Source organism: Branchiostoma lanceolatum, chromosome 7, assembly GCF_035083965.1.
Source record: "Branchiostoma lanceolatum isolate klBraLanc5 chromosome 7, klBraLanc5.hap2, whole genome shotgun sequence".
NCBI classification, from domain to species: Eukaryota; Metazoa; Chordata; class Leptocardii; order Amphioxiformes; family Branchiostomatidae; genus Branchiostoma; species Branchiostoma lanceolatum.
The window spans coordinates 6256629-6268500 of NC_089728.1; the positions used below are offsets into that span (position 1 = coordinate 6256629).

General features: G+C 40.9%; 1 protein-coding gene across 1 annotated transcript; it reads right to left on the reverse strand.

The window, feature by feature from the left end:
• Positions 1 to 460: 460 nt before the first annotated feature.
• On the reverse strand, positions 461 to 11619 carry LOC136438862 (uncharacterized). The gene is made up of 5 exons (XM_066433875.1): positions 11220 to 11619; positions 3258 to 3973; positions 2850 to 2961; positions 2329 to 2385; positions 461 to 2106 (listed from the first exon to the last, which is right to left on the reverse strand). Exons 1-5 carry the CDS (start codon positions 11383 to 11385, stop codon positions 1883 to 1885), a joined length of 1275 nt encoding a protein of 424 aa, XP_066289972.1. The 5' UTR covers positions 11386 to 11619; the 3' UTR covers positions 461 to 1882.
• Positions 11620 to 11872: the final 253 nt, after the last annotated feature.

Consider the following 11872-nt stretch of genomic DNA (forward strand, 5'->3'; position numbering starts at 1 on the left):
ACGTGAGTTGATTTCATGGCAAGTGTGAGACATGGGAAGAAAAATTGGAAAATAAAAATAAAGGAAGGCTTACATTTTGAAATCTAGGTGATCACAAAAATTTGTGAAGTAATAAAATCTTATGAAATGGTAAATCAAAGATCAAATCCTTAATTCTGTTCTATCAGGAGGTAGGTTATCTTGATTCAGAATATTCGACACACTTGCACAATTTCGTTTTTTTAACAATTTACAGCAATGCAGCAAATCTTTGCCTGTTATTTCCATGTGGACATAATTTTGCTTCCAATGAAATAATGTCATGAACCCTCAGCATTGCAACAAGTAATAGATCTATAATACAATATTACACAATGTTAAATGTCTGGAAATTTCCATACAAAACTCCCAACTGCTCGAGGCACAAGCGTTACATTTCAGGAATTACAATGATGCAACGAATTCACTCAAAGAAACACCCTTGTTTCTCTCAAAATCCTGAACAGTAGCGTATGGAAATACAAGTTCACAACTGGTCCCACATAAGATTCTTAAATGTAAGCTGCATCTATCCATTCTAATAGACATTTTAGCAATAATAAAAAACATAAACAAGAGGTCAACATAAAAACAGAGGACTGGGAAGAAAACTAGCATGTGAATATGCTCACTTTTCCCTCTGACATGTTGATATTTTCTGAATCCAAATTCAATCCTATTCAAACAAATAAATTGGCATGACCTTAAAAATGTTTTTAGGCTACACAGCCAAAAGCAAACTCCTTAAAAATTGGCAACACTACTCGTAACCTGAATTCTCAACTGTCAGAAAGCCCCTACGTAGTACATGTACCCTACTTACCAAAATATTACCAAAATGCTCTCTGCACAAAAATACTCTACTCTACTCTATACATGATGCTTTTTTTAGGGGAAAGCTTTCCTGGACAAAATGTTTCAAGTTTGTGGTTGATGATTTTGACACATCATAGATACCCATGTACTCATAATTCAATATGAAATACCTTCAGTTGGTTCATTTCAAATACTTTCAAATGTAATTGATATGAACATATGTAAAATTACTTTGTAAGTTTAACATCAACAATTTTAACTGAATGAAAAGTACAGTAGTATATCAACACTTTTATATATATCATTTGAAGAAGAAAGACTACACACATGACGTAATAATAATTGCACAATGTTATTGAGATAACTATAAATCAGCGTTTTTCTCTCACCCAAACCATGTTATTCTCCTTATTTCTTTGCTGATGATATACGTTTTCTTTGGCACTATTTGTGACAAATTTTAAACGGAAACTGAATTTGTGATGCAACAATATGTAGGTTTGGAACAATACGAAAATAAAAGCAACAAATATTGTTCCAAAGTGTTCAACATTGGCCTCTTTGTATGGTACAGATTTCTTTCCCTCAGCTCAAAGACGTAGGGTTGTGTGCTTTGTTCAAACTTCAAGTGTCATGCTGATAGTGATAGTTGATCAAATTACAGTCACACTATGTATCAAAGCTGAACTGTAATTGCCGACATTAGAAATTGGACTTACCCAAATTTACGACTGATCAACTCCAGTCTTTATCAAGGAATGAGCAATCCACTGTCTTTGTGACATCATATTATGCAGATTTGACAAGGACTGTTCATTCCTTGATAAAAACTGGAGTTGATCAGTCAAAAATCTGTCCAATTTCATGTGTTGGAAATTGCAGTTCAACATTGATACATAGTGACTTCTACTACCAACTTTCCAACTTGAGGCCGTCCAAAGCGAGATAAGGCTGTCATTTGATAGGAGGACGGCCTTCTGGCGGAAACGCTGCTTTCAAGTGAAGTCAGTCACAATCACTGGTCACAATGTTGGAGAATAACAGCAAGTCAAAATTCATAATGTCCCGCTAAACACACAGCAATCTGTCGACACAGTTCTGTATCAATGTCCCTCTGGAAGAGGCAGGACAGAGTCGTGGTGGAAGTCACTGCCTTTAACGGCCTTAGAGCGACGCTCTTTTTCCTCATGAGGCTCTTCTTTCTGCGAGGGTTTATCGGACACATGTAGTCCTCGAGGTGAACCCCGTCGGTCAGGTCGCAGAACACGATGCCTGCCAACATTAAGGGAAAGACGTGAACTTGCTGCTATTAGACTGTTCAAAGCTGCTCAAACCAGACCACCCACTGCATGACATGGTACCAGATGTGTGTACAAAGGTGTGAATAGGACTGTATTGTAAGGTTAACAAAATTCAGGGATACAATTATTTTCCATCTATTTCTGCTATGTTGATTTGAAAGAATAAACTTTATAAAGGTTGATTGAAAGATACCTTTGTTGTGAAGGCTGTTCTTCCTGCTTTGGACAATGCAGCTCCCTGCCAGCGTGACTAGAAAATGGTCAAAAGGTTACTGTAACATTTTATCAACACATTACCTCCCATCTGCTTTATCTAGTTCTTGATGAAGATGCTTCTACCAAATCTAGTTGACCTTTGAGTCTGATTGTTGTACATTTCGGTATTACATTCCCTGTACCTTTGGACATAGATTTGTGTAGTGTTGGGTTTTGAGAAAAAACTCTCAACTTAGGAATTTTAAGGAGGAATTTTCAGTATTAGAATAGCAGGATTTCAAGTGAATCACTGGACTAATAAGTATAATTAGTGTCGCTGAAGAAGAGTGTAACATGTCACTTGAAAAACGTACAGAAGAAATCTTCATATCTTATCCAGGCGTAGAGATTGAATTGTCTTTTCATATTGTTTACCTGGATGTCAAGCCTTCATTAACATAATAAGAATAACTCATTGTGACCAATTAGTATAGAGGATAGTGTGACATTTAGTAATACCTGCGAAGTTCTCTGTATCTTGGGAAAGTCCCTGCATGTAGTCGTGCAACGCCTTGAGAAGTTTGTCGGAGCCGTAACATCCATCGTCACCTGACAGTGTATTAAGGTTCACCTGCCCAAGACATCGCATAAATGACAACAGGTAAACATGTGAAGACCGTAAATTCTAAAATATTGCTGGTTAAAAACATAATGTGAAACTGGATATCGATTATCAGAAAACAAAATCACAAAACAGTTCTTACATTGCAAGGTAACAGTAAGAGTTACTCAAGCAACTGGCTAGATTTTGGAAAATCTATAATCTCCAAAACCCATCCAATTGCTTAAGTAACAGGTAACTGTACCTTATTCATTACCTGGATGTCTTAACGTTCATCGAAAGTTCTAAATACCATAATGTCTTACCTTAACGATGCCATACTTTGCAAGCTCAATTCCTTTCAGGTCTTCCTCCTCTAACACAAAAAGTACCACAGTCTTCACAGGTCTTCTCGGCCGGAAGTCCATCTCACCAAAAAATGATTGCACCCTCTCCCAGATTAGGTCCGGTATGCCGCAGGACACGTCGACAGTCACCACTCGCTCCGTTTGATGAAAGTAGTCCAGAAATGCTCTCACGCTGCTCTGGTAGAGCTCGTGTCTCCGCCGAGTCCGCGACGTGTCCATTTCGTCAGTCTGCTGTTGGTCCACCTCGGGCATGTTGTCGGCCTGCTTCTTCTTACACAGGGCCTCCTCGACCTGCTTCAGCACGCGGTCCTCGGGAATGGCCAGGTTCAGGGCAAAGGCACAGGGGTGGTGCTCCTCGAACTCCTCCATCTCCGCCGTGCAGTCCTTCATGAAGCTCTTCACCTTCAGGAGGAACTTCAGGTTTGGCACCATGTCGATCAAGAAGTGTTTCTCCGTGTCGGCGAATATCCTGTCGCCCATGAGCTTGAGGACCCAGTCCAGGGTGAGGTGCGAAGGGTCCTCGCGGAGCAGGCTGGACATGCCGTGCGTGTTCCGGACGTCAATCGCGTGCGAGACTCGCTTGGGGAGCTGGTGCAAGATGAGGTCCTCAGCGGACAGGAGGACGAAGCCGTACATCTGGATCAGGCGGTCGATCACGATGCCTTTCCTAGAACCTGCGTCGAAGAAATGAGAATACAGTCAAAACTGCTTTCAGCAAACACTCATAAGGAACTGAGGCAAAATGGTTGCTGGGGACAGGGTGGGGTTGGGATCGTTTTGATGTGACTTGTCTCAGTGTTCACACAATTAGCTCACTGTGTCTATTTGTTACTGGGTCCTGGGTTGATTTAAAGTCCGAGTTAAAATCACCATGGTGCCCGGCCGTGCCCAAAATAGCCCGGTAACCACAGGGTGTCACATGGGGCCACGCCCGTAAACAACCCCGGAAAAATAGTTACTGCAGACAGGATGGGGTTAACTATGTTAAAATGGACACAATTAGCTCACAGCGTCTATTTATTATTGGGTCCCAGGTTGATTTTAAGTCATGCCAAAAAATAGCTCAGTAGCCGCAGGATGTCCCACAGGGCCACGGCCGAAAGTGAAAACACTGCCCGTAAACTACCCAGAGGGCCCCTTTCTCCATTTGTAACCGTAGAATAACCAGAACATGCCTCTCGGGGGTTCTGCAAACCCCCGACCTCTGTGTCTACTAAAGACTACAATCATGACTGAAAATAGAGTGAAGAGCATGAGGCGTAGAATTTATGAATAGCCCCATGCCTTCATACTCGTTGCTTATACAATCTGTGACCCAGCTTGCAGTTGATAACGCAATTTATGGTTGATTATTACAATGATTATCTTTCAATTAACTATAGCCCTGATAACATTAGATGGAGGTGACTTGATTTTATCAATATAATATTCCAGCCTTCTGGGATTTAAATGGCTCCATGACAGTGCTCAGAGATTGTAACATTAAATAAGTTTATTGCAAATTCATGCCCGTAGGCTAATTGCATGTTGACAACAATGTCAAAGTACAAATGTAAAGTAAAAACAAAAGGAATACATGGGATACAAGATCATACTATATTGCTAGTCTGCAAATAAGTTTCTATATCTATGGTTCTAATGCGGGGTTTGATTTCTTCTTTGAAAGCAGTGGGAAATAAAAAGTCCCACACTTTCAATGATGAGTGGGTTGGAAGATTTCAAAAGGAATATGAGTTTCTATGCTGTATTTCTTAATCTAGAAAAGCTTTTGGATACTTTCGTCAATAATCTGTTTCTTTCGGCTTCAAATTTGGGACATTCGCATATAAAATGTATTTCATTTTCCACTGCTTTCGTTGCACACGTCACAACGCAGAAATCAGTTCACTAGGCAAGTCAATAAACGAACACTTTCTGGTGATCAATAAATATGACTAAAAGTCACTGACAGCGTGATGGAAGCTTCTAGATGTAATTTAGCTGCAATATTTAGAAGTAATTCAGCTAAGACGGAACAAGCACTACCCAGAATGTAATTGTGTATGTGCAATCAAGACTCTGGGCAATCAGCCTGGCTGATTAAGTGTTATTAGGCCACACCAATTTAATTTCTTGGTTAATGGATTTTTGTTTGTTTTGAAAATAAAAACCTGTTAACCAAGAAATTGGTGTGGCCTTATCAATCAATAATCAGTGGCAAAGCCAACTCATACTCAACAACAATTAGGAACAGTTTGACCCTTAACCAGCATATCCATGATACCTAAGTCACAATGTGTTATCAGGCGTGACAAGGAGTTGTTGTCTTGTAGTTACAAAAGACGTTATCTGATGATGTTAGGACAACGTTATTTGCATATCACGATTTCTTTTCTCACAAGTAACCTTCATTAACATAAATCCGCCGGGTTACATAAATCAGCCACTTTGAATAACAGTGGGTTTGAGTCTTTGAGAGATTCTAGTGCAGCACCCTCCAGGTATGCACAGTTTATATATACAAGAATGCAATATACAGGAGTGCATCATACTGGGCGACGTTGGGTTGGAGATCTATTTGGGCGTATCTTTTCAGGGTTGCGGAATTATGTACCCTGGTGCAATTATGTCTAGATGTTATGCATGGAAACTATACCGTACATCCTCTTTATATATGTGGACATCATACGTACATTCCAGACATGCTCTAACCTTTGACGTGTGAATGGCATGCTAAATATAGACTATCCATTGCAACTATCAAACAGCCTTTGAGTTCTTAGAAGGTGCCTAAATCCAGAGATGCATTTCTGCTCTTTGAATACGTTTGATTCACTAGGAATTGTGTGAAGTTGCGTGAAGCTGTTTGAAGTTGTACTGTCGCATGCAGGGCTCTAAATACCAATCTACACCGAGCAATTTGCTGAAAATGTTTCAACATTGTAAGTAAAATTGTAGATGCTTGAAATTTTGCAGGTTGAAAACTTCAGGCTTGGTACAATCAATCGCAATTAAGCAATACAATAGCAGCATACTCTTGTAGCCTTGTGTTGCAGAAGGGCAGGAATAAAGTACGCCAAAATATATTACTCAAGCAACTGGATAAGATTTTGAAACAGTCAGACGTTTCAGACAGTATCCACTGTCTTTCGTCAGTGACTAACGATAGGACTGAGAACACCAGGTTTTATACCAAAACTCAGGAATAAAGGTTTATCTAAAATTTCTCTAAATATTATTGCAAGTACGACAACTTGCAACATTGCGTATTTGGAGCCCTTCTTTGCTATCTGTATATATATATAGCTGGCATAAGTAATGTAACTGCCCTTTGGCGTATATTACACACCAGCTTTGCAGGCACGTGGCATGGCAGCAGCTGGTTATATTACACTGAACAACCTATCACACGTTACCCTTTGCACATCTAACTGTAAGCATTCTTTAAAGCTATCTAATGAGGATAGTCCTACAGTCCTACTATTCTACTTACATTAAGTTCCAGGGGAAAACAAATTCTTGAACACCTGTCCTCAATTCTGGATTGATAACTGGTACCATTCAGTGTATGCTCCCCGTTCTAATTGAGTATGTAATACAGTACATTTACGTTGTATTATATGACAGGAACACAGCCTCAAATAAGTCTCCAATTAACTTTAAAACGTCCGCTCAGAAATTAACTGGCTACTGCCAGCTGTCGCAGGTTGTTTTTTCCTGTGACATTTGAAGTCAGATAAGCTTTTGTTCCTTCAAACACAGACAGAAACAAAAAGGGCAGTGTGCAGCTGCTCACCATAGGCAGTACATTTACATCAAAAGCGGTGACTTTTAGAGCCATGAAGAGTTTTATTTTTGGAAGAAAACTAGGCTTGAGAGTCACTTGAAGTTAAGGGTCAAATAGCAGTTACTCAAGCAACTACTAGATCATGTAGATGTGATTTTGGAAACGGTCAGACGTTTCAGGTAGCATTCACTACTTTTCGTCAGTGACACTGAGCAAGATCTGCCGAACAGCAGGTTTTTAACCAGTAACTATGAATTGATATGCAAATAAGAGGACAATTTTAGATAGTGAATTCAGGTCAAGGTTGAATGAAGGAATGTCAGTAATTTTTTGGGGGAAAATGACTTGGCTTGAAAGTCACTTGAAGTTTGCAAGTTACATTAAATTGGAATGATATATATACAACTCCTCCGGGTACTGCCACATCAATAAATCTTGAAAAACTTAGAGAGATCTACTAATAGTGATACAGCATCATTAATTCTTAGTTATAGTGTGCACACTTCAGATATCCAGGTGTTAAAGTCTACTAGCCTGCAAAATTTTAAGTTCAACGTCAACATGTTTATATTTCTTACCCAGATGCAATCTTGATTTATTTTCCGTAAATTGTAGCTGGTTATTGGGAGCTAAGCAGACAGTTTGGGTCATAGAAATATTTCTCATCTCTCTGCCCTTAGGATTTCTCTGAGCAGCAGTCATCATCTTTTTCAAATTTTTCAGACCCCTACGGTTCCATTAGATTTAATATTCCTAGACAGGCTTTACATTTCATCCCCTTCAAAAGGCCAGGGGTCTTTATAAAAGCCACTGGGTGTCCTCCTCTATGACTGTAGTACATGCCCTTTTCCTAAGGCGGCGACATACTACCGGTATCAATGGTATTTTGATTTCCGGTAATTCTCAAGGAAAACTTATCTTCCATGCAAGAAAGGTGCACTAGGCCATGCTTAACGGTAAATTCAGGCCGGCTGATAACACTTAACGGTAAATTCAGGACGGCCGGCAACGCTAAACGGTCAATTCGGGAGCTTTACTATGCTATTCAGGCGTTGTTGAATTCAAAGGATTGCCGACAACGTTGAAAACAGGGGGCCCCGGGCAACGGTTGGTTGCTACTAGTCGCTCTGATCTTGTGGCAAGAGACCCGGCATACCATGCATTCTCTCACACCTGCTCCGAGCCCTTTAAATCTAAAGGCGCCGGCAATTTCCTTATGGTGGGGTGAAATGTTCATGATCACAATGACAAGCGCCGAAGGCGCGATAATACAGGGGGTGTCTAGCCAAGTTCCCCCGGAAAATGTTGAAATTTTGACCCTCTGAAACGCTATTTACTGCATTCTGAGGGGGGAATTTAGCTGGAAGAGTACTAGTAATCTAAGTTTTAAGACATCTCTATTTGTAAAAAAAAAATACAGAAGGGTTAAGCTTGATTTTTGAGGGGCGTCATGCTTTCCAGACATATTTTCGTTGGAGCTGCGACATGCTCCTGGGAACAAAAATTAAAATCTTGATACCCTAAAACACTATTTCTTGCATTTCGTGGGGCAAATATTGCTGGTTATGTTAGTTAAGTTTAATCACATCTCTGTGAAAAAATACAGCTTGAGTTTTGTGCGGCAGCGCCCTCTCAACATATTTTTCACAGGAGGCACGAGGCAGGAGGCGGTCAGGGAAAACTTAGAAATCATGACCCACTGAAACGCTATTTTCTGCATAACGAGGAATTATTCAACTACGCTTAACGCTGAATTCAGGATGACAAATAACACGCTACGTGGAATTGAAACAACCAGTAACGCTTCACGATTAGTATACTGACAACGCTTAACGTTTAATTAGAATGGGCCGCCTACGATTAACGGTGAATTCAAATAGCGCATAATTAACGCTTAACGAAAACGGGCATGCAGACCCTCCTACAAGAGTATGAACCTTAGAAATATCATGGCTTTCCTACCACAAGTACCAGTGTATTGATCCTATTGGCTGCAATAGAAACTGCTGCATGACCCTGTTCAAACCCTAAAGAGCCAATGACCTACAGGGCAAGCGTGTGCACGACCTATCTATTTGGTAGCAGGTGTTTCCTAGTTCATTGATACTTCCGAATCCGTTTTGAGCACACGTGTGCATGCACTTTAAGTCATTGTATGAAACACAACACGTGTGTTGACAGCCACAAGTTGCAAGATACCAGTAGCAGGGAGGGGTTGCTACTAGTAGCCCTTCCACCTCCTTGAACACGGGCCCCCAACTTACATCCATTCCAAAAGTACAGCCCCAACCGAGATGTCCTTTACCCGGGACTTGCACCGGGGGAGCTCAACTGTGAGGCTGCTACCGATTGAGCCACAGGCACAAGGCGGCATGCAGACCCTCCAAAATGTTCCCTGACATTACTGGAGCAGCTGCAAGATCAAACAGTGATACAGTCGCTCTGGTTTCCATGGCAACACGGCAAGGATAAGTCTGGGGGATTTTCATCCAGTCTTTAGGAGCCTGCATGCCCTTTTGCAGGCAAGCCGTCATTGTGATTCCACAGAATTCGTTGTTTGACTGCTCAAATTTTACGTAGGGCATAATCCTAATCAGCACAATTTATGTAGATTGAAGCCTGAATTTAACGTAAGGCGAAGCCAGGCTGCCACATTTACGTCTAGCGTAGAGCATTGACAGTATCCACTTCCCCCTAAAGGCCCCCTTCTTTTCATCATGCTGGATATAGAAGAAACAAATTATTGGATTACTATATATCCTTTTGATCTTTTAGAAAAATGGATGGAGAAATATTCACAAACATAAACCGGTAAAAGCAAACTCTTTTGATCTTTTGCCAAAACGCAGTCTTGATCTTTTGGCAACATACACTGTATTGAGAAATATTCAGAAATGGAAAGCAATGTCTCTTGATCTTCCTGCAAGATATTTACAAACTGAAAGCACAATTAAAGGTAGATGTTATCTTATTTCAATATGACAAACTGTCAGAAAAAAAATGTAACGTTAGCAAGTAATGCAAAGATATTAACAAACTAGACTAAAAACGGACTCAAACATTCTGAACTGGTAGAAAATTGTGTAAATATGTATATACTATGTAATGTTATGTGTATGTGTACCAATGTTATGTATATGTTATCATGTATATGACTCCAGGAAGAGTAGTGAATTGCATCCGTGTAATTCACTAATGGATGTCATTTTAACAATAAACAATAAACTAGAAATCAGAAGAAAAGTCAAATTTACTACTTCAGCACATATATGAAACAAAATTGCTTACTGTGAAAACCATGAACATAGAACCACTGCAAACATTTCTGCATTTACAGTATGAGTATGAAAGTCAATATCTAAAATAGTTGAGATATATGCATGAAAAACAAAACACATTGGATTTTAAAAATCACAATACGAAGATATTTTGGGCAATTCAAAAAGGAGACATTTTTAATGTTTACATACATAAAAGTCAAAACGGATGTGGAATGGATTTACTAGTAAATAAACTCAAGTAAACATGTTGCTGTAGGCATCATTGGGAGAAGGATGCAACATTTATAGCTTATGCAATTAAAATAGCTTTAACAGTAAAGTATGGATTTGTCATCTGAAATGAATTGCCTCTGGAGAATAAGTAATTCCACCCTGTATATTGGTATCATTATGGATAGCCATGGCGACTGTTGCAATGCTCCTCTTGCCTACAGCACAGCAAGGAGGTTATAGCATAGGTTATATACTACCAAGGAGGTTATCTTGATACTACCGGTACTCTATCTATGTAAGATATGCAAACTAGGACAATAACATAGAAGGAAAGTTTTCTACCATTTCTTTACAAGCCTGCACGACCAAAATACAGCATGCAATAGAAGTCCTGCATGCTGCAACAGTAGCCGCCAGGGTAGTATAATTTCTGGAAAGCTGCGCCGTGTGCATGGATGAAACACATACAGAAAGAATGACGAGTACTACGTTCAGACCAAAACACTCACCGGGATGCATCGTCTTGCGGAAGACGTAAAAATATCATGGTCCCGTGATCGAGGAGGTGCCTCGAGCACGATAAAACAGCCTCATTACTCAGATAGGTACAACTGGCTGTTATAATACAACCTGGTCGCTGGTGAAAATAAAACAACTCACCGGGCCCGCCGAAGATGAAGACGATCCTGGGCTCGTCGTCCCGCAGCGGCCTGACCGCGGGCCCCACGCGGATGCTCACCTTGGGCCGGCGGAAGATCCTCCGTCCCCGCTCCCGCTCGGTCCCGCTACCGTCTCGTACGTAGCCCCGGCTGGGTGAGCAGCCCATGACCTAGCCCGGACGCCAGACTGTTTGTCCAGGGCCTACACAGGCCTACTCCTCGGCGCCAGGGCCGACATGCCCCCGAGGAAAGTCTACAACGGGCCCCCCTGAGTTAGACCCCGTACGATAGACATATTAGAGTTCTGGAGTCTGGCATCCAGGCCAGGCTTCCCATAGCTGGGCTAACACCGCCGTTACGTCTGAGCCACTATGTTCAGATCGTTGTCCTGCGGCGATCCTGTCTGATGAAGAGACGCCGTGCAAGGAGAGACCGCCTGCCTTCCGCCTAACGAGAACAACACTGATGGATGAAAGTGAAAGTGGAGGAGACAAATGGCATGATGGGAAGACTGGACGATTCCTTTCCATTTTCGCTCGCGGCGAGGCTTTTGCAAGGATATCATATGAGTCATGGATATTATCAATAGAATATATCATTTTTTTAAACTGAAATGCATGCAATGTGTAGAATTTCTGCCTGAAATAAAGTGCA

Excerpts from the sequence above, each read along its gene's own strand:
- LOC136438862 (XM_066433875.1), bottom strand. The coding sequence starts at position 11,385 with ATGGGCTGCTCACCCAGCCGGGGCTACGTACGAGACGGTAGCGGGACC. Across the intron at positions 2,386-2,849 it reads AGATACAGAGAACTTCGCAG|TCACGCTGGCAGGGAGCTGC; the intron begins GTATTACTAAAT and ends ACCATTTTCTAG. Across the intron at positions 2,107-2,328 it reads GAACAGCCTTCACAACAAAG|GCATCGTGTTCTGCGACCTG; the intron begins GTATCTTTCAAT and ends TAATGTTGGCAG.